A 27,729-nucleotide genomic window follows, 5' to 3' on the forward strand; every position below is an offset into this window, starting at 1 on the left:
GAATCCGCCTGCAATGCAGGAGACTCCAGTTTGATTCCTGGGTTGGGAAGATCCCCTGGAGAAGGGAAAGGTTACCCACTCCAGTATTCTGGCCTGGAGAATTCCATGGACTGTACAGTCTATGGGGTCACAGAGAGTCAGACACGACTGAGAAACTATGATGTGGAAATATAGCCAGGGTATATTATTGAATATATTATAAAATGGTACGCATAGTATGATTGTATTTTCATTTTAAAAATGCACATGAAATTTTAATGAAATATCAGAGAACAAAATTCACCTGTTATTGTCTGTCTTTTGGATTATAGCCATCCTAGTGGATATGAAGTGTTGTCTCATTGTGCTTTTGATTTTCATTCCTCTAGTAACTAATGACGTTGAGTATCTTTTTTTGTGTGCTTATTGTTTATTTGTATATTCTCTTTGGAGAAATGTCTGTTCATATCCCTTGTTTATTTTTCACTTGAGTTATTTGTCTTTATTGTTCTGAATACTAGCCCCTTATCATATGTGCCGTGCTGTGCTAAGTCACTGCAGTCAACTCTGTGTGACCCTGTGGACCATAGCCTGCCAGGCTCCTCTGTCCATGGGATTCTCCCAGCAGGAATACTGGAGTGGATTGCTATGTCCTCCTCCAGGAGATCTTCCCAAGCTAGGGATCAAACCTGTGTCTCTTATGTCTCCTGCATTGGTAGGCGGGTTCTTTGCCACTAGCACCACCTGGGAAGCCTCCCTTATCATATATATATGATTTCAAATATTTTCTCCCATTCTGTGAAGCTGTTTTTTACTTTCCATTTTTTTCTTTTTTGGCCACCCCTCCCAGCTTGTGGGATGGAAGAAGTGGAGATGGCAGTCTCTTAATGCATGGGCCCAGACCAGAAACCAGCACTGGATCACTCCACCACATACTATTCGTGAGAGTAGACAGAAAGCCCACTCACCCCAAGGGGAAGGGACACAGATATAGACCCTACCACTCAATGAAGAAATGTCAAAGAACTTGTGACTATTTTTAATTTACTTTTCTTTTTTAAAAAATATTTATTTATTTGGCTGCACTGGGTCTTAATTGCAAGATCTTCCATTTTTGTTGCACTGTGTGGGATCTTTGGTTGCAGCAGGGGAACTCTCAGTTACAAAATGTGGGATCTAGTTCCCTGACTAGGTATTGAACCCCAGCCCCCTGCATTAGGAGTAAGGAGTCTTAACTGCACTACCAGGGAAGTCCCTGACGATATTTTCTTATTGAAATTTCACAAATACCTACAGAATTGATGTTATTCTTTATTTTCCTATAATATTGAACAGACCTGACCAATTCTGTATACAGTGAGATGTTTGTTGGTCCAGATGAGTTTGACTTCTTTCAAGTTGGAATTGACACTGAAATAACATTTTGCTTCAAAGAACTGAAGGTAAAACCAAAACTAGTGTCCAAGTAGAATTATCAGTGGCAGTTTTTAATAAAGACTTCACATTTTTTTCCCTTCTTTTCTTTTCAGGGAGTGCTGATATTTTCAGAAGCTATACATGCTCCTATAGCCATTCATTTTGACTTTCCTGGGAAGTAGGTCTTTGGGAAGTTTGAGTTTATTTCTTTTCTTTTGTCATATACTAATAAATAAAACCTTTTGGGTCACATTGAAATTAATTCACACCTCAGGAATTCCTTAACTTTACTAGCAAAACTTATCAAACTAAAATTTTGAAATATGTTACAACCTAGTGTTCTTTTGATTGGTGACTTGATTTAGAAAGATACGTTATTTTGCAGAGCGAAAACGTTTATAAACTTGATATACTGAATAAATTGCCTAATTAGAAAATTATATATGCCTTAAACAAGTTAAATCTCTATGAAATATGGTATGTTATATTTCAGAACTAAAATTTCAAAGAGATTGGGTTAGGATGTGATGATTTTTAAGGGCTCTTTTAGCTCTAAGGACTATCTCAATTTGTGAAAAAACAAAGAAGACTTCTACTTTTACTGTTTCTTTTTACTCCAAAATTAAGTATCGTTTTCTAATGTTTTCCCAGTGTCCATCAGAAAGTGAATATGGTTTTTGCTCTGGTTTTGCCTTTTTTAGACCAATGGCTTTAAGTATTGATGATATGTTATTGGAAGCCAACTTTATTTTGGCTACATTAGCTGATGAGCCAAGTAGAGCATCTTCTCTACAAACACTGTGTCTTTCACAAAAACAAAAAAGGTAAGGCTGTGTTTTTAATGTCTTTATTGGTTTGGATAAAGCTATTGCAGTCTTATTCTGCAATAATTCAGTGGCATTCATTTAGGAAACAACTGAGAAGGAAAACATTAGAAGATCTGAAATTTTAACTGAATCAGGAAGAGCTCCAGGAAGACCTAACTGTAACATAGAAATATCACCCATCTTTCACAGATACTTGCTTTTTTCTCTTATGATCACAATTTAACAGAACTGTCTGGTTTATCTTTGTCATTGCCTAAAACTCATTTCTGATTTCAGTGGTTGTTTTTTAGGAGTGATATAGTGTTAAGTTTCACAGGAAGGTTTGTATTCATTACCCAGAGCTCTCTTTCTTAGACGTATGGACAGGCAGCCATTGTTTTTCTTTCTTTCTTTTCCCTTTTGTCTCTCTCTTTTCTTCTTTCTTTTTTTTTTTTTTTAGTTTTGGCTGCACTGCATGGCTTGCAGGATCTCAGTTCCCTGTCCAGGAATTGAACCTAGGCCACAGCAGTGAAAGTGTAATGTCCTAACCACTGGACTGCCAGGGAACTCCCCCTTTTGCCTCTTAACTTTTTTTTTTGGTGGAGGCTACTTCATAGTAAAAATAACAAATTTCTATGGGAAATTAGGAAAATGCAGTAAAGTGCAAAGAATAAAGTGAAAAACACCCACAATTTTTCCACCTAACAACACCCATTGTTAATGTTTGGCACACTGTGTTTTCTTTCAGACTTTTAATTTTGCATATATTTGCATTTTAAAACAAGATTGGCTCATATAGCATATGTAGTTTTATATTCTGTTTTTTTCCCACAAAATATTCTATTGTGAACATTTTCTAATATTGCTGATAATGACTTGGAAACATGTTTTTTAATGATTCTGTACAATTTTATCATACAGATGTATTATAATTTATTTGACTTTTTTTTCCCCTACCTATACCCTTCTACTATGTTATAAGATTGTCTCCTGCACACTTGGGTTGCTTTACTGAAAATTTTGAATCTGCAAGAGAATTTCTAAATAATCGTATATGTGAATCTTAACCTTCAAACAATTAGTTTGATGTTTTTTCAATATATTCCCTAAACTGGTATTATCATTGTCATTTCATGTTGCTCCTTTAGTTATATACAAATATATATTTCAAAGTAAACAGTTCATTCATTTAATCTCTATTAATACCTCAGGTCAGAGCCGATACATTCAAATTCAAAGGCTGGTAAAAATGTAACCAGCAAGGTCCCAGAGTATATCTCAAGAAAAGTAGAACCCAAAAGGCTATATTCTAATGAGACTCCCACGAACAGTTCTACATTGGAAAATTGTGGCAGCCCTTTGATGAAAAGAGCGAACAAAGACATTACTGAAGTACCTGAAAGCGATGGAGATATTAGTGAAGTACCAGAAAGCAATGTCAGCGACACGGAAGATGTGCCAGGGTCTCCATGTCTCAGGAAGGTAAAGGAACAACACTGAGACATAACTAAGCCAAGGTCAAGAATTCTTGTTGTCCATCTCCCTTTTCAATACCCTGCCTCAGCCCACGCCCAAGATCCTGGAAATTAATTTCCTTATTTTTTGATGGGGAGAGCTGAAGCCAGTCTGAGATGGAGAAAAGGCTGATTTATACAATGTCAATACAAAACAAATTGTTCATTGAGTAATTCTAACAAAGTATGTTTAGAGATTTGAGTCACTTGTTTTAAAGAACAAATTATGATTATTTATAGCATATTTATCTTTGCATACAAATACTGATAATATGCTAAAGTCATATACTTTGTTTTCTAAAATAAGTGTCCTAATTTTCTTTTTCAAGTTTGGTCAAGAAATCTCTTATAGTAGCACAGATATAAATTTCATCACAAGAAACATCACAAATTTCTTTGTAGTAGAGTCCCAGTTAATAACATTATTGTCATACCAATATTTTGCTATTATAGATGGATGATAAACTCTACAAAATGCTATAATGTCAAACCTTATGTCATGTATTGCACTGAAGATAAACATAATTTATTAGAAGTATCTTAGTTAATGATAGTCCCCATTTTACATGTTTACATTAATGTTTTATTCAAGCTTGTTTTGCTGTTGTTATTATTGGTTTGGAAATATGAGTTTCTTAGAGTTAGAAATTTGAAAGAAGAAATAATATTGCTAAAAGTTACAACTTACTTCTCACTAGTCCTTTTCAGAATTGATAGTAATTAGCAAAATGGACCAATTTAAGTTGCAGTTCCAAAGTGTCATTAGGATGGCAGTCAGTTTTTTACTAAGAGAAAGAGTAGGGAGCTGACACTTGCCATGTTACATACCCCTATGAATTTTACATTTTTGACTTTATTTCACTTTTAAGTCACAATATCCACTGCTACTGGGTTTTCCTGGTAAAGAATCTGCCTGCCAGTGCAAGAGATGCAGGTTTGATTCTTGGGTCAGGAAGATCCCCTGGAGAAGGAAATGGCAACCTACTCCAGTATTCTTGCCTCAGAAATCCCGTGGACAGAGGAAGGCCAGCTACAATCCATGGGGTTGCAAACAGTCAAATACGACTGAGCAACTAAACAATAACAATGCTGTAATAAAGACTTCTAGGGTTGTAAAATTGGACAGTAAACTCCACTTATTATTCGGTTTGATGCCGTAAGTATTTATTGAATACCTGTTATATGCCCAGTACTTATGGCAATTTTCTCTTCTTGTGAATTACTAACTTGGCCATAAAAAAAAACTGAAATCTGTCTTTTCATTATGCAAAAACATTTTCCCCATCCTGTTTTTTGGTCACACATATTGTGCTTACTTTTATTTTTTTACAGACAACAACAGGAACACATTTCCCTGCTGCTTCATCTCCCTGAAATTCGCTAAGATTGCCAATTTTCTTACTAGGGAAAGTGACATTTAGAGCTGTAAGCTCCCCAGGTTTCATTACAGCACTCTTTTCTTTTCTATCATGTCACTTAAATCCTAAATTCTAAAAAGAAAACTCTACTTTGGAAGGGAAGTTTTTGCCTTAACTCCTGCAAAAATGAGATTACATTATGGGTAAATGATTTAGACCCTTATCATCTATCTGAACTACAGTGAGCCTTCTAATTGGCCTCCACACCTCCATTCTTCTCCACTCTCGTTTTCCTCCACACTGTACTAAAAGATTCTGTTTGGACCTTGCAATAAGGTATAGGGCTCCTGGGTTGGAGTCTCTGTCTTGCCACTTGTGTGACTTGGACAAGTTACATATCTTTGCTTCAGTTTTCTTTCTGTTAGTAAAATGAGGATAATAATGATGAATTGTTGTGAAATTGAATTGTAAAAATTAATGGAGCTAATAGATGGAGCTGGCAGATAGTGCTCAGCATCACTCTCCTGCTTTTAAATCTCTTGGATTGTCCACTTTTCCCATAGAATTTCACTTAAACTCCTTGAAATGGCATTAGGGGACTTTCCCTAGAGTATTTAATATAATCTTCTCATTTCCTCCTCTGAGGTCCAGTTCTAGTCCTTCAGATTATGTTTTAATGTCTGGTAGATTTAGTATCCCTTTTAGATTTTGTCAGTTTTTGTCCTGGTTATTCCTGAGTATATATTTTTTATTTGAACTTTAATATCAATGTATCCAACTCCATAAAAATCTATTGGTGTTTTTTTTATTAGAATTTCCTTAAATTTCTGTTAACTTGAGGATGTTAAGTGACATCTTTATGATGTTGAGTCATTCTGTCTATAATCACAGGCAATGTATTTCCATTTATTCAGGTCTACTTTTGTGTCTTTCAGGAGTGTTTTAGAAATGTTTCTCATATATTTACACATTTATTATTAAGCTTATTCCTAAATAACCTTTTATATTGCTACTGTGAATGGATGTTATGTTTTCTGTTTTCTCACTGCCTTTTATGTATATGAAGGCTATTGTTTTTTGTGTTAATTTTATATCATACTACCCTGCTGACTTATGTTATTATTTCCATTAGTTTTATCACTGATTCTCTCAGGGTTTTCAGACATACTTGCTATATGTCACTTTTTTATATACCAATAGTTTCATTCCTTCTTTAATGCCTCCAACTGATTCTTTTGTTCAGTTGCATTAGCGCATAACCTCTGGTACAGCATTTAGAGTGGAGAGAATGTGCCTGCTTACTAGTTCCTGATCTTAATGGAAACATTCTGCATATACTTTTGTGTTCTACTTTTGCTCATATTATTGCACCTACATTTCAGGGCAGTAGTATTCCTCTTTTCACTGTTCAAACTCCTACCCACCTTCAAAGCCCAACTCAAATGATACATCTCCTTCTGAAGTCTTCTCATTCTACTTGTTATTACTGTCACATAATAACTTGATAGATATGCCCGTTACTCTACTAGGTGGATTGTGAGTTCATTAAGGGCAGACCTGAGTCTTATTCATCTCTGTATTCCTCGTGCGTAAGGCAGTAGTTGGCAGACCTTCAGACCTGGTTTGGGATAGCCCAAGAAAATTTTTAAAATCCCTCCAATAGTATCACAAAATTCCAAAATGAAACCAATTTTTAAATTCACCTTATTAAAAAAAATAAGTATATGGTAGTAGTCTACTTTGGGGAAGGGGGTTTTCAAAATTAAACTATTGTAGAGGAGTATTGGGCTTCCCTGATAGCTCAGCTGGTAAAGAATCTGCCTGCAATGCAGGAGACCCTGGTTTGATCCCTGGGTTGGGAAGATCCTCTGGAGGAGGGCATGGCAATCAATTCCAGTATTCTTGCCTGGAGAAGTCCATGGACAGCAGAGCCTGGCGGGCTACTGTCCATGGGGTTGCAAAGAGTCAAACATGACTGAGTAAGCACAGCACAGAGAAATATTACTATATTCTAAATAACGACCAATAGTTTTTCCATTGTGGATTTTCAATAAGTTTAATCAAGAAGTTATACACAGCTCTCAGGGACACCAAAATGAGGAAAAATATCTAGTATTGGTATCTTTTTTGACTGAAGTATGATTGACGTACAACACTATGTAAGTTCTATGTGCATAACATAATGACTCAGTATTTCCACACATTATAAAATGATCACAATAATAGAAATTTAGAGTGGTTTTCAAAGACCAAAGTCCCATAAAAGTTATGATAATATTGTTGACTATTTCTTCATGCTGTACATTTCATCCACATGACTCATTTATGTTGTAGCTGGAATTTGTACCTCTTAATCTCCCTCACCTCGTTCACTCACCCCCCACACCTCTCCGCTCTGGCAGCCACCTGTTTGTTCTCTGGATCTATGAGTCTGTTTCTGTTTCATTATGCTTGTTCATTTGTCTAGCTTTTTAGATTCCATATATAAGTTAAATCTTATAGTGTTTGTCTTTTTATGACTTATTTCCCTTAGTATAATACCTTGTAGGTTCATTGATTTTGTTATAAATGGCAAGACTTTCATTCTTTTTTGTGGCTGAGTAATACTCCTTTTATATGCACTGCATCTTCTTTATCCCTTCATCTATTGATGGACACAGGTCACTTCTATATCTTGGCTATTATAAATAATGCTGCAAAGAATATAGGGGTGCAGATACTTTTTTGCATTAGTGTTTTTATTTTTTTCAGAAGAATAGCAGAAGTGGAATTGCTGGATTGTATGGCAGTTCTATTTTTAAGAAAATATGTATACTGTTAAAAAAATTTTTTATAACAATGCACCTTCTTACTCAGTTCATACAGAACTTGGACTCATTCCAAGTTACATAGCTATTCACAGACTTTCTGCATTAGAAGACTATTAGATAGTAGGGAAGGGCTTGATCATCCAGCCATGAACGATTTAGAGGCTGAAGAGTAGGTGGGGACAAGAGGGGGTAGCAAATGACATTTGACCTCAAGTCAGTGGCAGATTCAGGGCAGCTCTCAAAGACCATAGTAAACTAAGATTTTTAGCTTACCCGTGTATTAGTTTCTTATTGCTGCTATAGCAAATTACCACAAGCTTAGTGGCTTAGAACAACCCCAGTTATCTTTCAGTTCAGAAGTCCAAAATGGGTCTCATTGAGCTAAAATCAAAGCATTGGCAAGGCCGTGTCCCTTTGTGGAGACTAGGGAAGAGTCTGCTTGCTTTCTTTTCCTTTCTTCTTGAGATCATCTGCATTTTTTAGACATGGTTACCCCTCAGCTTTAAACCAGCAATGGCTGGTGGAGTCCATTTCACATTTCCTCACTCTGATGCTGATTTCCACATTTAAGGGTCATTGCCATTTCCCACTGGGCCTACCTGGATAGCAACCTTATTCCACTTGCTCTTTTAATTCCCTTTTGCCTTGTGATATATTCGCAAGGTCCTGGGATTAAGACGTGGACATCTTTGGGGGTGAAGGCAGACCATCATTCTGCCTACCACAGGCAATATCACAGCTAATTTGGGGTGTTTCGCCTAGAAAATCCCATGGACGGAGGAGCCTGGAAGGCTGCAGTCCATGGGGTTGCGACTGAGTGACTTCACTTTCACTTTTCACTTTCTTGCATTGGAGAAGGAAATGGCAACCCACTCCAGTGTTCTTGTCTGGAGAATCCCAGGGACGCGGGAACCTGGTGGGCTGCCGCCTATGGGGTCGCATAGAGTCGGACATGACTGAAGCGACTTAGCAGCAGCAGCATCTGGAGCCAAGGTTCAGCAACTGCTGTCTGAAGTGCCCCATGCAGAGGGCATCTTCAGTTTCTGATTTGTAAGGGTGAGCCAAGAATAGGGATCGTTTTTTTATTCATGCTTGATACCTACCATGCAACTCCCACCAGTATTTGTTGAGGGCCTTGCGTCATAGACGTGGGTATACAGTGGTGTGCAAAATAAACAAGAAAGGTTCCTACACTTGATTATAGACTGGGAATGGGGGGTGGGGGAGGTAGACATTAAACAAATAACCATATGACTAAACATATGATAATTTAAAAAACTAACCTGTGGTAACTTTAATAAAGGAAAAGTTCAAGGTGCTTTGAGAGGATTTGAAGTGTGAGATGACCTACTCCAGGAGGTCAGAAAGTCTTTGAAACTGGTGTTTGGAGCTGAGCTGGAAAGGATAAGATAGCAGGGGGAAGCTGAGTGGATGTGGCATGTGCAGAGGCCCCTGTCGTGGAGGGAGTGTGGTAGTTTTAAGGACCTGGAGGAAGACCAGTGTGGCCAGAGGGCAGGTAGACAAGGGGAAACAATGGCACAGGGTGAATGAAGCTGGAGCAGTGAGTGAGCTCCAGCTCATGTTGGAGGTAAATGGCCATGTCAGGTACTGTGGCATTGAAAGTATTTGAAGGGTTTTAACAGGGAAGGCTGCCCACAGTGCAGTGAAGCAAGACTGGAAACTCAGTTGTGGTGTCTGAAAGATGGTGATTCAGTAGAAAATGGAGAGAAGTGGCCAAAGTAAACAGCCAATTGAGGAAATAAAACAGCAGGACTTTGTGATGGATCGGTCATGGAGCTTAAGGGAAAGGGAGGTATCAAGGATGGAGAAACAGGTTCAGTCCTAAGATCGTGAATTCTATTTTGGATATAAGTTGCAGAAATCAAGTAGGTAGTAGGATATAAGAAGCTCAAATTCTAACTGTGAGACTCCCTGGCATATACACAGTAATCTCTGCCAGCAGTGTGAATGCGAGTTCCTAGAGAGAGGGCGTGGCAGAGAAGACTGCCACCATTTAAAGCAGTGGCTCTTAACCACAGCCAGGGGACACAGAGCCATCAATGTCTGCAGACACTTCTGGATGTCGCAGTTCAGGAAAGCGGGCTGCCACTGGCATCTCAGGTAGAGGCCAGGGGTGCTGCTCTGTGTCCTCCCAGGAGCGGGACAACCCGCACAGCAAAGAAACTTAAGTCCTCCAGTGTCAGCAGTGCTAAGGTTGAAAAACCCCGATTCAAAGTGTGGGTAGAAGAGGGTAAACATTCATGTTTGTTTCATTTAAAGAGAAATAAATTTAATAATAATAAAAAGGCAAGCCAACTGAAGAACCACCAGAAGAACATAGCATGGGGAAGGTATGAGAAGAGTGTCAGAGTGAGTATCTAGTGGGGTGGAGACTGGCTATCAGTTTAGGGAATCTGCCAATTTTTGGTGACCATTATAAGGACAATCTCTGTATGAGGGTCAGGAGTTTTTTTAATAGGACCTAAGAGTAGGAGAATGAGAAAATAGAAAAAGCACGTGTAGACAGTTCTACAGCAGAGATTAAGTTGGAGGGAGGACGTGGATGAGGCTATGTTTTAATGAGACATCTGATTATTTTAAAATGCTGATATTCCTATCCAGTAGAGGAGGCATGGGAGGGGCTGGGAGTCAGAGACAGGGAGGGAAGGACTGACTCTGGTCGGGAGTAGCTTCTGTCACAGCAAGAGGGAAAGGGGAGAGGATGGATGAAGTGGAGGAAGGTAGCCAGCAGTCTCTGTTCGTGTCTCCCACAGCCCTGGTGTTGGTTTCAGTGGCTCGGGCAGGGTAGTCTGAAGATCACTGATCCAAAACTGTGTGCCTCTGGAGTCCAGGGAAGGGTTTTACCTTAGGATGTTTTGGGCCACTCATGAAGGTTCTGGATATCTCATGAACCATCAGCTAATGTGAGACCACAGTGGCTGAGTTTCTGAAAAGAGGCATTTGACAAGCACTGACTTGCTTTGAATAAACAAGTTATCCACCCCCCACCCCCAGTTCTCTTGCATGTTCTTTGGAGCAGTTTCTTCTGACCGACAAGAACCCTGCAGCCTCCCTTTCCAGAGTCTGGCAACAGCAAGTGACAGTGAAGGACATGAATAATGGCAGTTTCTCCACATTCTAACAATGATGACTGAGCTCGCCCCCTGCCCATTTACTGGTTCACTTGTACCGCACATTTTCACATTTAAATCTATGAAGATACTGTCTTGGGCTTCCTGGAGAATGGGCTACTGGTTATCTACACATCATCTTGTACAACCACCCTATCTAGAAATAACTACTTGTCAATAAATGTAACTTGTTTTAAATCCATTATGCTATGTGGGAGGCAGAAAAGTTTTTTGTGTAGGGAAAAAGCTCATTAGAATTTTCTTCAGTTCAGGGAATTCCCTGGCAGTCCAGTGGTTAGGACTCTGAGTTTCCATTCAGGGGGCCAGGGTTTGATCTCTGATTCCATCACAGGTTCGATTTCTGGGACCTAAGGTTCAACAAGCTGCATGGCATGGCCAAAAAAAAAATTTCTTTTTCAATGTATTGTTTATTTACAATAGAGTTTTTAGCATTTTCTTGCCAGTTTTATAGTTATTTAAACTTTCTGTAGCAGCAATTTCAAGTGCATCAGAATGGCTTGTAAAGTTCAGATATCTTTTGTATTTGATTGCAAGTGTTTGAGTTTTGATGCTTTCTGACAGATTAAAACGTCCTGAAATCTTTTCTCATATAAGATTGTAGCTTTTACACAGCAGGGGAAGAGAGTGAGATGAATGGAGAAAGCAGCGTCAACATATATGCACTATCAGGTGTAAGATGGACAGCTGGTGAGACGTTGCTGTGTAGCACAGGGAGCCGTCTTGTGCTGTGATGGCCTGGAGGGATGGGATGAGGGGAGGCCCAGAGAGAGGGCATGTACGATTGTGGCTGGTTCACATTGTTGTGTGGCAGAAACCAACCCAGCACTGCAAAAATTAAAATAAATAAAGGGCAAAAAAAACAACTTTTTCTCCATTGCTTATATTAAGAATTTAAGTTAAATAACGTGATTTTAAAACTGCAGTGTGATGCAGAAAAGAATGGAAGGGATGCCAAGAAATTATTTCTGTATTAGCTGACATAGAACAGCAGCCTCCACTGCCAAGAGAGCCTGGGTCTAGAGTGGAATGAGGGGGAAGATTAATGTCTCTGTTTTTTGCCTCTTTAAGAATTAGCTTCTTACCTGCACAAGCTAAACAGTCTGACACAATAACATTGTTATGTAACATCTTATGATGTATGCCTCTCCCTCCCCTAAACCTGTTTATAGTCAGTTATAACCTGACAAACTAGACTTCTGTAACACCTTATTGTTGAGTCTATGAAACCATCAAATCACAAGGAAATATTAACTGGCAAGCAATTGTGCTTTAGATTTTGTGAGGATTAACTAAACAAAGGTGGCTGAGTGGATTAGTTAACTTTAGAACTGTGAACAGAGTTCTAACTGAAACCAGAATGAGTCTGGCTCATATAGCTTGGTGATGAGTCAGAACTACCCACAATAACCTAATAAAAACTCAAGTTCATCCCGAAATGTTCCTCAGTGAATGAAAATGGGCTTTCACCAAGCTTTTTGTGGAAATCGGCAATGCCCACATAATTCCACATTGTAGGCTAAAGATTTATGTATCTTTTGTTTACACTGATGATTAACAATGAACTACACATATTCCTAACAAACGCAGATGACTACCCAGAGGATATTATATCCAAGAATAAGTGTAGGTCTCCTCGCTGAGGATGAAGTTTCTGATTCGCTCACTGAAATGGGCCAGGGCGTTTTGGCCTGTGAAGGCACCATCACTAGTGATCACCTAGATTTAGCACTGGTCTATAAAAGACAGTTACCACTGTCAGGTTGTAGTTTGGATTTTAGAATTTGGATACAGAATGCTAAATTTAAATGACACCAGATTTGTGTCTGACTTCACATATCATTTAAAAAATGCTAAAGTTTTCCCAGCTGGGAGAACAGCTGTCTGTTACATTCAGTGAAGCTAAACTGATGTAGTAATAAATCAGCTGGTGAAAAAGAGCCTTAGAGATCAACTAGTGAAAGACAGAAATGACAGCCACAAAGTATGGAGTCACTGCTAGACTCAGAGGCTTGGAAATGAGGACCTGATAGAGACCAACAAACTCAATGTCAAGGCCAGTGTCTTGTTACTACTCAAATTAAACGGAGTACACAGATTAGTATAAATACTATATTTATTAAATATCTTTACAGTTTATTTAAATGTATTTACAGAACTATTCCTGCATAAGTTAAACTTCAGACATCCAATTCAGGTCATTGCCTCTTGGGTAATAAGACAAATAATGATAGTCTCAACAGAAAAAAGCAGCTTATTAGCATACACAAATTCAAACTTGCTTCATTGTTTAGCCATCTTTGCCACAAACTACCTGCTTACAGTTAAAATTTTGACGTGGACAACTGCTGATTTTTAACTAAGACCAATTTTGCAAATAATTTTTTTTTTTTAAGTGGAATCCAAATGTTTTCTAAGCAGATTTTGGTTTTTTTGCTATTGCAAACTTTGTTAAATGCACAAATGTGATAGATTGGATGCTGTAGCTTCTACCAAAGATAGCTGGTATAAGGTGACAAGGAACCATGAACTTAATCAAAAGTACAAACATTTACAGTTCTAGCCAATCTTGTTTACAATCTCCAAAATGCTCAAAACTGACTCAGTGAATTCCCACAATTCCTGCCTTGTTACTTGATGTGGTACGTTGGTGGTACTGAAGGTGGTACTGAAGGCCACTGTTCTATCCAGAACAAATGCAACCGATGGGATAAGATACCTGCCCACCATGCAAAGCTTGAGGTCTATTTTCTAAATCTAGTCACAGCCCAACCCCCAGACATACACAACTGGAATGGATTCTTTTGTGATTTAGTACCCATCAACCATGTCAAGCCAGTACAGTAATTCAGGACAAAGAACTTGTTCTCCCAACCTCATTTCTTGCTTCAGTTTTAAGAGCGTATGGACTCTACTGCATATCCATTCGGTAATTTTTTTTTTTTTTTTTTTTTGTGCGCAGGCAGCCTAAGTTCACAGGAAGAAATAAGGTTCTGATATGTTTAGAGTGCACATTTTAAACAGAACAAAATAAAAATTTCAAGCATGTGATAAAAATATTGACTTTTATAATACAGTATTGCTTTATAAATATAGATGGAAAAGCTATAAACTTTACTGGTCTTTGGTGCATCCAGAGAGGGATAAATAATTTGCCATTTGTAAATTAGAAATCCAAATTCTCTTTTATTATAAAAGTCCACTACACGAGGCAAATGTGTGTGTTTATACTGCTTGACTTAAAGTACAATTAACACATCAAGTTTAGAATTAGACCCACCAAGTGGTATATGTTAGGCACGCCCCACAAAGACTTGGGTCCTGTGGCCTGGAAAATTCCAGTATAGGTACCTACACAGCCTCTGACCATTGAGAGTAGGAGAGTTGTTAAACAGCACTCCAACAGACCCCCAAAGTCACAAAATTAAGTGCATAACACAAAAAGGGCAGGGGGGAAAAAGAGAAAATATTTTGTGTCCCTAATCTACAGGCCAGGTCCAAAGTCAATTCCCCTGTGAAACTCAATTCTTGTCCCACTGTTTTCAACATCACTGAAACACGTCAATTTCTAACGATCATTTCTCAAAAAATACTAAGTTGATTAAATGAGTTGTGTAAAATACCATCAATCTACCTTTATGAAGACGGTGTTTGATGAGTTTAGATGAGTGCAGAGAAAAGCCAGTGACTTGACCAGCACTGCTCTTACCAGGAATTAAGTGTATGCAATGGAAAACTAATACAGAATACACCTGGGTCATAAGGCTCCATGCCTCTGACCAGAAATAATCAAAAACCCAACAAAAGAACTGAAGTTGTCAGTCCAAGTGTAAATGTATTCCTTCCAACAAAACCTTTCTGGATGCAACTTTCTTTACTTTTTAAATACAGAAAGACTGCAAATAGTTTGTGCAAAATAAATACCCTGCCACTTGCCACTCACCCGTCTGTGTATTATCACAGCACGATGGGTTCTCATTATTTAAACAGTCCCTCTCCACTCCTTACCCCACCCCCCGATCTCCTTTACCAAATTCTGTTTTGTCAAGTTAGGGTAGTTAAGGCATTCTGACAAGTAATTAAAGGTGATTCAAAATAGGTATCTAAACATTATGCCAATTTAGGAATAGTAGATAAATTACTGAACGGCTTACAAATGAATAACTCATTCTTATTATAAATGAAATGCCTGTTACAAGCATGATGCATTGAAATATAGTAATGACATGTACATGGTACATGTTAAACAATTTTAAATAAAACAAGCTTGACAGTTACTCAAATATACAGTACAAATTCACAAAACAAAATCTTTTTAAAACAAGTTGAGGTAACCTCAAACATAAGTTTTAATGCAATAAACCAGGGAGTAAGTATCTCCTTTAGAGAAAGAGACTGTCTATGTTCTCCTCAAGTAGATTCTCATCAGGTTTAATTGCATTCTTATCTATACACCAATGTTACCTGACTTATATATAAAACATGGCTTTAATTTAAGGATTTCTAAGTATATATATTTTTCTACCACCAAGTTAATGAAGGAAAAAAACTGACCCCAAAATATGTATCTTTACAGCAGTCGACTTGTACACAAACCTTAAAAATAACTTTGAGCTTGCAGATAATGGAAAAACTGGATATGGGGTAATTTTATAGGAAAACTATACACTGCAAGATGGCTATTTGGAAACTGTAAACATTAAGCTTGATTTGGAAACCCCTACGTTTCTGTGGAGGGCAAATGCAAATGTCAGGTCATCACTAGACATCTTCCTCGTGGACTCTTGTGCCCATGATGCTCTTTCACCTGGACTCCCTGAATTTGTCTACAGAAGGCAAGGCTACTAGCGACAGGTCATGAGGGGTAGCATGACCTGATAGGCCAACAAAATTCAAAGTTAGAGCTGTCTATTCTCAACCCTTCAGGCCTGTGGGCCTCGAGCTCTCACATGGGGGAATCATACCAGACAGCTGGGAGGAATTTAAGCTGCAACATTAAATACCTAGGCCTTGAGGAATTTTATAACCTTGAATAATATTCATTATAAAATTCTGGTAAGGAGTCTCCCCAGCCCCTCCTGCAGATAAGCCACCAGCCTGTGATACGCACTAAAATGCTAAAACTTTCATCACAGGAGCACAATTAAGCATCTTTTAAAAACCATGAAACATTTGCATCCATAGAACTAAACTGAATTTCTTTCCAACCTGCAAAAAAAAAAAAGCTCCTAGGATCAAGATTTTATAATCCAGAGCAATGTTTTAGAGCAAAATTATAAGCCCCTGAAAAATAGGAGTTTATAATGAAAATATAGTCACACTCGATCATAACACAGACTGTATAGTACACGTGTAACGCATCATTTGATGAGCATGTTTCTAGTAGATGTATCATAACATACAATTTGTGTCAGACTTTTAAAATCCCTTTTACACACTGTAATTTTGAATTCACTTTACCAATATTACTCATTTTCAATACTTCAACCGTTTTCAAAAAGTAAGTCATTTTGGCTTTGAAAACATCCATCCCATCATGGAAAGGAGAATGTGAAGGCCAATCTTCAGATCTTGATTTTCTTCAAATGTTGCTGGCAGATATGAGCAGTAGAATGACAGTAGTGGTTCTCAACAAGGATCTCAAAGAGACAGGCAAAAGGTTTACATCACTGGCCATTGAGATCAGTGGCAAAGAGACGTGGTCCTGCCAGCAGGATCAGCACACACGGCAGGGGAGAATTTGGGATGATGAAGGGGAGGCAGGAGTCGACACCTAGGCGAGTCAGTCTGTATACTCAGCCACTATTGAGAGAAGGACGGTGATGTCATCTGGCTTTCCACCTACAATGAAAATGAAAATGCAGTCACATTTTAAAACTCAAGAAAAAAATATAAGCCTAAATAAGTAAGTACTAGGAGACAAATAGGTTTGTCAATATACTCTAGTAGAAAAAAAGGAGAAAAAATCGATAGTTAAAACACACCAAGAAATTACATCTAATTTAATTGAAGCTTTAAAAAAAATCCTCTCTGCTCCTTTACAATAGGAGCTTTGTTAAAATGGCCACCACCACATCCTCTGTGTATAGAAATCACAATAAAGACAAAATGTTACTAAGATTTATTCTGCCTGACAAGAAAGTTCTATGTTCCACCCTCCTGCAATCCTAATTTGGACAAACATACCCAATGTTTTGAAACTAGCTGATAGTCTTATAGTCTAATCTGGCAAACAGCTATGGCATGTGCTTTTTTCTATTTAATATTTCCCGGACAGCTAAGAAATGCTTTGCGTGTCATAATATTATACCTGCAAGAAGCTGACCACTCTACAAGTGCTGATATGCTTGCACCAACATGTTATCCAAGCTCAAAGCTGAGATACTGGCCTGCTCCCAAAGTTACACATTGCTCAGTAGATAGGAAGACTCTAGGCAAGGAGAGTCTTCCCTTTTCAAAACATCCTACAGAGGCAGGTGGGATGAACTGGGAGACTAGGACTGACATATACACACTGCTATGCATAAAACAAATAACTAATGAGAACATACTGCACAGCACAGGGGAACTCTACTCAGCGCTCTGTGGTGACCTAAATAGGAAGGAAATCCCAAAAAGGGGACATATGGCTGATTCACTTTGCTGTATGACAGAAACTAACAGAGCACTGTAAAGCAATTAATTACAATTAATAAAAATTAATAAAAAACAAAAAAACTTGCTGTAGCAATTTGGTAGGCAAATACTGTGAATGAGTCCCACAAAGCCAGACGAAGGGAGAAGTGAAATGTCAGACTTGTGAAGGGCAGAATGTTTAAACCATTAGCAATGTCCAGGCCCTCCAGGCAGAGCTCAGAGGTTTTCTGGGCTCAGATCCAAGCAGAGCATTGGCAGCGATAAAGGGCTTCAGGTTCCACCTGCCTCTGCAGCCAATGAAGTGCAGCTCTGAAGGGCACCTCTGTAGGGAACGCATGCACTTGCTGTCCTCCAGTGTTCAGGCCTGCTGACCTTGTGCAAAGTCACCAGCTCACAGCTGGGAGAGGACCCCTCAGCAGTCTCACCCCAGTGCAGCAGCTGGTCTCACACACAGCCCAGAATGCTCCATCCCCTATGTCCCCAGTTAGTCCTTATGAAGTTCCCAAAGAATGCTTACCTCTCACATTCAATCCGTTGTCACATGCAAACTGTGCAAAAGGTGACATATAATTTGGGTCATAGGCCAGCTCATGAGCTTGCTCAGCAATGCTTCTTGCCGTCTGCTGTATACTCTCATAATTTGAATTCTAATACAAAAATATGAGGGAGATATTTTTACCAAAATGCCTCACATGATTTCTACATGCAGGTAAACATCACTTTTTAAGACAGTAAGATTTATCTAATCATAGTTTCCACCATTTAAATTTTGTTCCAGTTAGAGAAGACAGTGGAACATAATACCTTGACTAAAATGAACAAGATCACCAGTGCTGCCTACATAGGACGTCAACGAGAAAGTTCTTTGTGAGGATGGCCTTGGGTCCTGAAGTTTGAATTTTTTTATCTCCCCGGCCCCCTTGAAATTCTTAAGGCATTCTTGCTAAAATGGGATGGGATTGAAGGGGCGGATTTTGATAGCATTTTAGGATGACCTCAAAATTCTCCCTGCTTGGGAGTGCACCCCAGGCCAAGCTCAGTGTGCTTGCTCTCCAAGTAAATGCTGCCAGTTACCCCACTGAAAAGCCCTCTCTATTCTCTATTTCTTCTCCATGCTTTTTCTTTTTTATTTAGCAACAACACTATTTCTATTCTTTCTCTGTATTCTCTGTCTTCCTCCACTAGAATGTAAGCCCCATAAGGTCAGGGAATGTGTCATTTCTGCCTCTCAGTGTCACACACATGGCACAGTGCCAGCATGTGTCAGCAGCACCTGACCTTCCTAAGCTCCACAGACAAAGCATGGTGTTAAGGATTTCTAGTGCGTAGTCTTGGTTCATCCTCACCACAGCCCTACAGAACAGGGTCTTTGAACTGTCCCACCCCTATTTTATAGGTGAGAAAAACACTGCTAAGAAAGTTTAGAAAACTCAAGGTCATACTGGTTAGTAGTAAAAACATGAGAAAAGATCAATCCCCCCAAGTCAGTACTTCACAAAGCCAGGAGAATATGCAGACTGGCTTTCATTTCCTTCCACTCACTATATGGGCCAAGTCTGAACTGCTTTGTTACTGGTGACAGCTCAGATCACATCAAGGCCCTTAGCTGCTTGCTACCCTTGGCTGCTGCCTTGGCTGGCTCTGGTATGATGATTTCCTATCTTTCCCAGCCTCAACACCTGCTGGGTTTGTTACGAGACTAAAAAATGAAAAAGATAACCAGCAACCAACACCATTAAATACCATTAAAACACAATTAAAAACACAAATCTCTTATCAGAGTTTTTCCTACCTTTACCACCCTACTAAAGAGGGGCTTGGATGAGAAGCCTCTTTTTCCCTCAGGTTTTCCAACTGTGAATATTTCTGTCTACAACTGTTTAGAACAAGATCAGAACCATTTTCATTTTCCTAAATTCACGAAGTAGTCCTTTCCAAAACTACAAAAAGAGCTTACGCAACTGAATTAATAAAAAAAACTCGGCTGTCCAGGGAGGGTCACTGTTTCTAAAGGCCCACCTTTGAGTTAATTACCTTTAACTTTTTTAGCTCCTGAAGGATCATATAGTCAGGCATGTTGTCAAAGAGTCCATCTGTCGCTGTCAGGATAATGTCCCCTAACTGGACATCAAAAGATGTGCTATCAGCGGCATCTGGGCTGTAACAAGGACAGGGTGGTGGCAAAGTTAGCAGAGCCCTTTAGAGATACTGTTAGAAGTTTCCAATGGGGACGATGCTACAATATAACGAAGCTTTAAGGAAAACTAATTTATAGTAGCAGTCAATAATAAAAATCACTATTCTGAAATTCTTAACCTTGAAAAAAACTGAAAACTCTGATATAAATCTTTCAAAAGCTTAACAAAAACTATCAAGTAAAACTGAGTTTGATGATTAGTCACATGTGCTTTAAAAGGCAGAAGGGTTCTTTTCTGAGTCAGACACTAAAATGCCTCTAGAATCCTAGTGGAAATGAGTCTTTGTTTCCTAATTCTTTAGTGCCAAATTCCATCCTCTCTTACTCACTTTCCACTCATCAGTTTCCCTGCAGGCTTGAATTTGGAGGCTGTGTTCTAGTGGAATAAATGAGCACTATGGAGGTGCACATGCCAGTCCTATAAGAATTAATTCCTGTGAAATATCTACAATGGTATTTCTTACTATAATGCTAGTAATTACTGGTATATTAACAGTAACACCAAATAAATATTAATAAATCACCCTCACTCTGGCAGAGTAAAGACTGTCTCTCTCAGGGCTTACAAAGTTCTCATCACGCACAGGTTACTTATTTATAAGGGCTCCTGGCACATAATACGTCTTCAAGAAATAGTTAATGAATGAAGAATCACAGTAACTAATCCTCCAGTTTGGGTAAAGACTCAATATTGTTAATGAAAAGAACAAGGTACTATGTGTGTGAGAAAGAAAGATCTATATATACAGGCGCTTCTACATGCAGAGAATAAATCTGGAAGGATTCAAAGAAACATAACTGGCTGCCTCTGAGGACAGGTGGTAGATTTTTCATTACATCTGTGTAAAACTTTTTTAAAAAGATAGAGGGGAGACTTACAAGAAGAAAACAGAAGCCCAGGTGGGGAGAAAAAGAGAAGATAATATATTCAAAGAGTTCATGGCTCCCTTGGAGACTGATTCTCAGCCATTTTGAAAGGCCAGCTCTACCACTTCCAGGCTTCCAAGGTAAGGGAAAGGTGAGATATCTGATAATTTGCCTTAAAACGTGTAATTAGGGAACAAGAGCCAGGAAAAAAATTCATACACTGACCCAGAAGGCAGGGGCCAGAACCAAAGCACCTTAAGCCTCACCAAAAAAAAAAACAAAAAACACTAAATTGTTTAAGTGATGTACTATAAAATTTGTAAAGGGAAAACATAAAAACAAACAGCCTACCCATGCCTGCTGGGGATTTACACTAAGAAAATTTCTAGTTTGTTTTCTGTTGACTGAGGAAAGCAGCACCACACCAAAAAGTTCTGTAACGGGCTTCTGACAAGGAACAAACTAGCTTTCACTTATACATTTATACAATAACATAGCTGTTTTAACAACTCAAAACAGCTATTAAAGGAAATTTGTAAGTTAAGGTTAAAATAATATTTTATAGATAAGAGAGACTGATAACAAAGGATAACAAGCAGCCAAGAGAAGGAAAAAAAAAAAAGACACACACTAAAACAGACTGTAAATTGGTAGAAACCAGGTCGATTCCTTCCATGGAATAAAGAGAAACAATACAAGACATTGCACATTTGCTCAGTCTTTGGAAGCGAATCAGCCTCTAGAAGTTTAGATTAATGACCAGGTTGGCACTGAAGCTCTATTTTATGCTGAGGTCTTTCTTTCCCCAGGAGTGTCTTTTGCTATGCTGTCTGTGAGAGACTCGCTGCCATTGGACAGTTCGTCCTCTTCTCCCAACACTCCCACCCATGAGCTTGGTGTTCTGCCAGCTGCAGTTCTGCCCATTTTGATTGAACATACTGTGCTGCTGGAAACTTTTGACTGCACTGAAACACGAGCTGCAATCACATGCTAGCAAACTGTCTCTGGGCTCCAGGGGAAGCAACCTCCACCTCACTGGCAGGACAGGCCAAGTGCTGCCCTGACCAAACTGTCCCAAAGATAGCGTGTGAGGTACTGCAGGGGTGCTCTAGCACTGGGAAGCCAAAACAACAAGGATCAAATAAAGGAAAATGAAAAACACTGTTTCTCCAAAAACTGTTAGCTGAACTTGACATTTACCAAGGTCTTGGGGTTCTGAGGCTGCCTCACTCCAATGTGACTAATATCGATGTGCTACTACAGCCAACTGAAGAAGGGCCTATAATCAAATTTTCTTCCAATTATGGTAATCTGCCTTACTCTGAAAGTAAAAAAAAATGCTTCCCTCTCTGTAGGAGTCAGCAATAAACTTTAGTTGGGTAATATGGAGCACTTATATAATATGCTCATTCTAGTTAAAAGATGGCAGTAATCATCATTTTACCTTAGTTTGGACCTAAGATTTGGCCTAATAAGAACTATTAAGTAGAGACAATCTGTATTTGCTAGGATGCTTCTACTTTTACAACAGGTTCATTACCCATTTTACTACACTTATGAATTGCCCACAATGTTTGTGTCAAACCCTAAAAGGTTGCTAAAGGCAGTGAAATCTGAGACTTGGTATTACTCTGTACTCTGATCTGAAAAAAGATAAACTATAAAAGTTGATTCAAAAAAGTACTGACTGTCCTGGAAAGGTCTTGACAGTTTAAAATGAACTGAGAAGGTGTGGAAAGAAAAAAAAGCACACATTTCAAGAGTACCATCAGAGAACATTCCCAACACCACCTTTAAGTCCATTTCCTGCAAGTTAACTTTGCCTGACAAGATCTGCAAGGACTGAAAGTTCCACTTGATGCACATTATAGGCAGCTCTGAGAATCAGGAAGTTATTCTGATAAATAAAGCAGATGTCTATTTGCATTCTTCCCTAATAACATATGCAAAAACTTGTATATGGCATGGCACACATGAACAATGACTCATTTCTCCAGCACTACTTAACAAATACAACTGTATGTACCATGTGGTCTTGGTATGAAAAACTGATATTCTATAAGCTTGAAATAGTATTTTCACAATCAGGTCAAATTAATAGGTGTTTATCAGAATTCAACTTGGCTGGAAATCAAGTTCAAGCAGAATATCTTTCGATGTCAGACTAAAAGGTCTTCAATGTTTCTCTTCTCACGTGAGAATGGAAAATGCCCATCTCCAACAGCCTAGTTAAGGGGAACGGGAGGGAACCTGTTGGTGAGAGAGGGGAGATTACCTGTCACTCAAGACAACTCCCTCGGCTTCGGGGGGCGCGATTGAGAGCTGGAATGGAGTGTTGAAGTAATGCTGCTGCTCATCTGATCGGTGCACAACTTCCCCACCCCTGACAACCAGAAAGCCTGAGTCACCCAGGTTTGCTGTGTGTAAGCGGTGGCTGGTTCTGTCCAGCACCACAATGCAGGCAGTACTGCTACCTAGAAACAAAAACAATGTCCATTTATTTTCTCTTCCCAGACTGTCTCTGCATACACATTTTTATCATATCATCCTGAGGAGCAACATACCATAATGTGAACCTCCTTTGCCTAATAGGTCCTTTCTTAGTTACGGCTCCATACCCATGTCAGTAGTAACCTGATCATGATCAACACAATGGGGAGAGAAAAAGGGATTTATACTACGCATACAAAGTGGGCCACTGATGATCTGGATTCTTCCACTTGCAGAGATAAGAAATAATAAAAATGGCTGGTATTTAACCACATTATTTCATTTCAATAGTGCTATAATCTATGCCAAATTTTCTAAAGGATGTTATTGAGATATTAAGTTTTAATACTTAAATGCCAAAATGAGAATGTCACGTTTCCATGACATTTTTCATTAGTCACTGGCAGAAAGCCTTCCCTGTGAAATTCACTAACATTTAAGACAGGGCACATAACTTCAATTTTTAATGGGATTTCCATCTGCTAAGGTCATGAAAAAATTTTATTGCAGACTCACTGTGGAGTAACAAGACCAAGTTTCATGGGTGGGGAATCAACCTGTTCACTTCACAGAGACTATCAACATTTAGAGGGAACATTCCAAGCAGAAGCTTCTGTGTACCTTTGTAGCACACAGCTCACATGACCTTTCTCAGCCTGAAGTTGGTAACCCAGTTAGTGAGATTGCTTTCAAATGCTAAAATTTCAACCTATACCTAACAGAAAATGGCAAAATTGAAAAAATAAGTTCAACCACCATGTAAATGGTCTGTAAATATATATATTTTTAATGATCACTGCACTAGTATAGGGAACGTGGTCACTCTCATTCCATGGTGATGAGAGTAAAACTTAAATAAATCTTTCTAAAGGATAATACTGCCCTGAAAAATGTACATATCCTTTGACCTAGCAATTCCATTTGTGAGGATTTATTATAAGAAAATAGAAACGCAAACAAGACTTAAGTACAAAGCACTGTATAAGATCACAAAGAACTGGAAACAACTTCAACATCTAAAATTAAGGGGTTGGTTATATAAATTATAGCTCATCCATACAATGGCAGGCTATGCACTATCACATAATACTTAGGAATACAGACTCTAGAGACAGCCTGCCTGCATCTTAATGCTAGCTCTGCCACTTACTAGCTGTGTGACCTGGGACAAATTATGTAACCTGTCTGTGCCTTAGTTTCCCCATCTATAAAAACAGGGATAACAGTTAACTACCTCAGAGAGTTGTTTGTAAGATAAAATTAGTTAAATCATGTCAAAGACTTACAACAAATAATAAGTGTTCGCTGGCTATCTGACAGCAACTAAAATTGTGTGAGAGAAACATATTTGAGAATGAAAGATAAGGTAAGTGAAACAAGTAGATTGTAAGCTCGTATTGAAGTTACCTTTAAAAAGTGACACCAAATGTAACGAACTGTACATCAGAAACACCGATACTTACTGTCATCTTTTTTTAAAAAGCACAATATGTAGCCAAAAGCTAACCTGCTAAAATGACAGTTAAAGGGCAAAAAGAAGAAAATAAATAGGCTGTGAAACCAGCTGTGTTAAATCCCAGTGCTCTGTCATTTTCTAGCCATGGATATGGCTGTGGGCAAAACCACTTATTCTCTCTAGGCCTCAGTTTCTTCCTAGCAAAACGGGGAATAAAAGCACCTACAAATCTACCTTATTGGGGCTACTGTGAGCACACAGTAGATTCAATTCCTGTTACTATTATTCTATGCACAAAGAAAACAGGTCAGGAAGCATAATCACTAAAAAATTAATAGTTTTCTTAATAGATTATGAGTAATTTAAGTTTTTGTTAGTTTCCTTAATGAAAATGTGTAACTTAATTAAAAAACACTTAAATATAAGCATTTGTGTCACTGCAATGTTCAAAAATTCTGTTTCCTTGTTATCTACAGTATATGCATGGGTACAAATCTGACACGTTAATGCTAAATTATCTAGTCCCTACCCATTAAATGTCAAGGAAAAGAAAAACAGAGGTATTGTAACTAACTGGTCATGCTATCTGAGAACCTATTCTATAGCTTACATTAGAGCTAAAGTCACCAATTACCCTTCCTTCCTTCCTAACCCAATACACAAAAAATCTAATCATTTACATCATTAACAGAACCACCACACAAAAGATCTTCTGAAAGCTGATGGGATTAATTCAACCGAGAACAAAAAAATGACAGAAGAGAGGCACAGTCCTGAAGATGCTGCTGCAGGAAGGACTCATGTTGACTCATTATTACTCACTGACAAACCTAGGCTATCATTTTGCTACCCTTGTGGCAGTCACCCGCTGTGTTAGAATAAAAAAGGTCCTCATGAGTGATAGACAGAGCTTTAACATGCAAAGCAGTGCCAAAGAGGGGAAGCTCGGCCTTACACAATCATCTGGGCCTCTTCAAATTACTGCTGAGTACAGCGGCTCAGGCCCTGACAGTCTAACATGGGGAGAAGAGTTCATCCTTACATGTTTGATGAAGAACAAGCAAGCAAAGAAGAAAGAAAAGAGTGCTAAGAACCATGCTGAATATTCAGATGAGCAATCCAGACAGGTCCCCAAGCATATCCCTCATGAAAAAATGGCCCTTACTCTGTAAACTACAGTTAAGCATTTTGAGCAGCAAAGGAAGAAAGGGATAACCTTACAAGGATTAACTACTCAAATTCTTAAGATATGTTGGTTTCTTAAGACCTAAATCCACTTAAGGGTTTCTGAAGAAATAATATATGTAAACAATTAGCCTGTGATGTCAATCCAGATCTAAAAGCAGCTAGAAATTCTCAAGAAATAAGTGGTTACAGCTATCAGCTCACCCTTATACTGGAATTATGCTTTTGCAAGGTTGTAAGATTTTTTTTAAAAGATTATCTAATCCTAAAAGTTATTATTTATAACTACAGCTGAGGTTCAGTAAAACTCAGCAGCCTACCTTTGTCAAAATATACTTGGGTTTTAGTTACAAACAGCTTAGAGATATGCAGATAAAGACAGAAGTATACATGTTGTCAAACATAGTAACAAAGGAATATTTCAAAGTGTCTTTTAGGAGAAAGCAGTTAATTGTAACATTCAATGTAAAAAAAACCTCTTTTATGTCCTTAAACTTATTCTACTAAGATCTCCAGTTACATGAAGGTAAATAGGGGAAAAAGCAGTTATAAGGAAGAAACTCAGCAAAAAAAAAACAAGGCTTTCAAAGCACAAAATGAGGATAGTTGTTATAGGTTGTAATGGTTTATTCCAAGTCACAATAATTTAGTACATGCACTGCAGGGTTGGGGTTGGAGTGGTATTGGCAGAAGACTCACAAGAATGTATAGGAGTCAGGTCCCTGGTATTGTGTCTACAGACTCTCTGTTAGATGGTACCCTGCAATGTGTTGTCTTTTCCCTTAAGATGTTTCTGAGTACTGTAAGAAGCTTTAAGTCACTGCTTTTCACAAAAAAAGATTCATCTAGTTAACATGAAATAAGGAGGTCAGAGGTTAGGTGGTTTGCCTAAAGTCATATGGCAGGCAAGTTGACAGAGAGGTGCTAGAAATAGAATCTAGGATATTTCAAGATACCGGGGAAGTTCAAGATTGCAAGTCTAAAATAGCAGATTGAGACAAAGTAGTATATTGAAACCTCAAGACAAGATTTCTCTTCAGTTAGAAGGAGAACAAGCAGGTTAATCACAGCACAGAGAAGACAGAAGCATGATGGAAACAACCCCTTCTTACAAAGGTTTCAAACTGAAGGTAAAATTCTATGAAAATGGAGATTTCCATTTACACTGAAAAGAGAAGGCTGATTTTAAATGTGCCTGGTGACTGGGAGGGGACTTTCTAGTAACCAGAAAGATGCTGGCAATTAGCAGAAACTTAATAACACCCTTTCTGAGAGCCTGTTTAGAAGACTGGGTAAGAGCCCAAGAAACCATTTAACAAACAAATGGAGAAGCTTGGCCAAAGGATGCTTCATTGGCATGCCATATAAACAAACACTACATATTTGTATATTTTCTAATACAAGATTAACAGGGATTTATACAGACTAATGTAACTGCTAACTGCAAACAATTGGGCAATCCATCTGCAACCTGAACTCCCCACAAGTAGTCAACTGAGTGTTACATGTGGGACCTCAATCCCCTTTCTTCCTCCCTGGGAGAGAATCACTAACCCAACTATACAACCACTTGCTTTTCTTTCTTCTTTTACATTTTAGAACCCCTAAATGATACAGTTTTAGGTTTCTGAATTTGAAATTTATGGACTCAGACTGCTGGGTGGTATTCTGCAAAGTCATCTTTCTCCTCAATAACATGTTCCTGAGTACTGCATGCAACCTTAACGCATTCTGTTTCAAAATGCATTTTACTCCTATAAATGACTTTAAGGTTGGCCCCAGTTTTCTGCTATTATAAATGAGGTTACTATGAACATTCTTGTACCCATCTCTTGATATGCAAGAGCTTCTTGCACATAGATGTGC

At 38.5% G+C, this 27,729-nt stretch overlaps 2 protein-coding genes and 1 long non-coding RNA gene across 4 annotated transcripts in view; 2 read left to right on the plus strand and 1 right to left on the minus strand.

The window, feature by feature from the left end:
* RAD9B (RAD9 checkpoint clamp component B) overlaps positions 1 to 11,898 on the plus strand; it is a 27,720-nt gene extending 15,822 nt beyond the window's left edge. For both annotated transcript variants that reach the window (XM_069557847.1, XM_069557848.1), the window contains 5 exons: positions 1,315 to 1,421; positions 1,509 to 1,573; positions 2,097 to 2,219; positions 3,413 to 3,683; positions 10,899 to 11,898. In XM_069557847.1, the coding sequence (XP_069413948.1) occupies positions 1,315 to 1,421; positions 1,509 to 1,573; positions 2,097 to 2,219; positions 3,413 to 3,683; positions 10,899 to 11,003 (671 nt within the window). In that variant the 3' untranslated portion in view covers positions 11,004 to 11,898. The remainder of the gene's footprint in view (positions 1 to 1,314; positions 1,422 to 1,508; positions 1,574 to 2,096; positions 2,220 to 3,412; positions 3,684 to 10,898) is intronic.
* Positions 11,899 to 13,130: 1,232 nt separating this feature from the next.
* PPTC7 (protein phosphatase targeting COQ7) overlaps positions 13,131 to 27,729 on the minus strand; it is a 42,483-nt gene continuing 27,884 nt past the window's right edge. Inside the window, exons 3-6 of the mRNA XM_069557849.1 lie at positions 23,008 to 23,206; positions 19,703 to 19,826; positions 18,186 to 18,315; positions 13,131 to 16,873 (exon numbers count right to left, since the gene is read on the minus strand). Coding sequence (XP_069413950.1) covers positions 16,815 to 16,873; positions 18,186 to 18,315; positions 19,703 to 19,826; positions 23,008 to 23,206 — 512 coding nt within the window. The 3' untranslated portion in view covers positions 13,131 to 16,814. The remainder of the gene's footprint in view (positions 16,874 to 18,185; positions 18,316 to 19,702; positions 19,827 to 23,007; positions 23,207 to 27,729) is intronic.
* LOC138422652 (uncharacterized) lies at positions 19,107 to 21,893 on the plus strand. Its single transcript, XR_011249958.1, has 2 exons — positions 19,107 to 20,872; positions 21,542 to 21,893. It is a non-coding gene; the product is annotated as an uncharacterized lncRNA (long non-coding RNA).

The sequence above is a fragment of the Ovis canadensis genome, chromosome 17 (assembly GCF_042477335.2).
Source record: "Ovis canadensis isolate MfBH-ARS-UI-01 breed Bighorn chromosome 17, ARS-UI_OviCan_v2, whole genome shotgun sequence".
NCBI classification, from domain to species: Eukaryota; Metazoa; Chordata; class Mammalia; order Artiodactyla; family Bovidae; genus Ovis; species Ovis canadensis.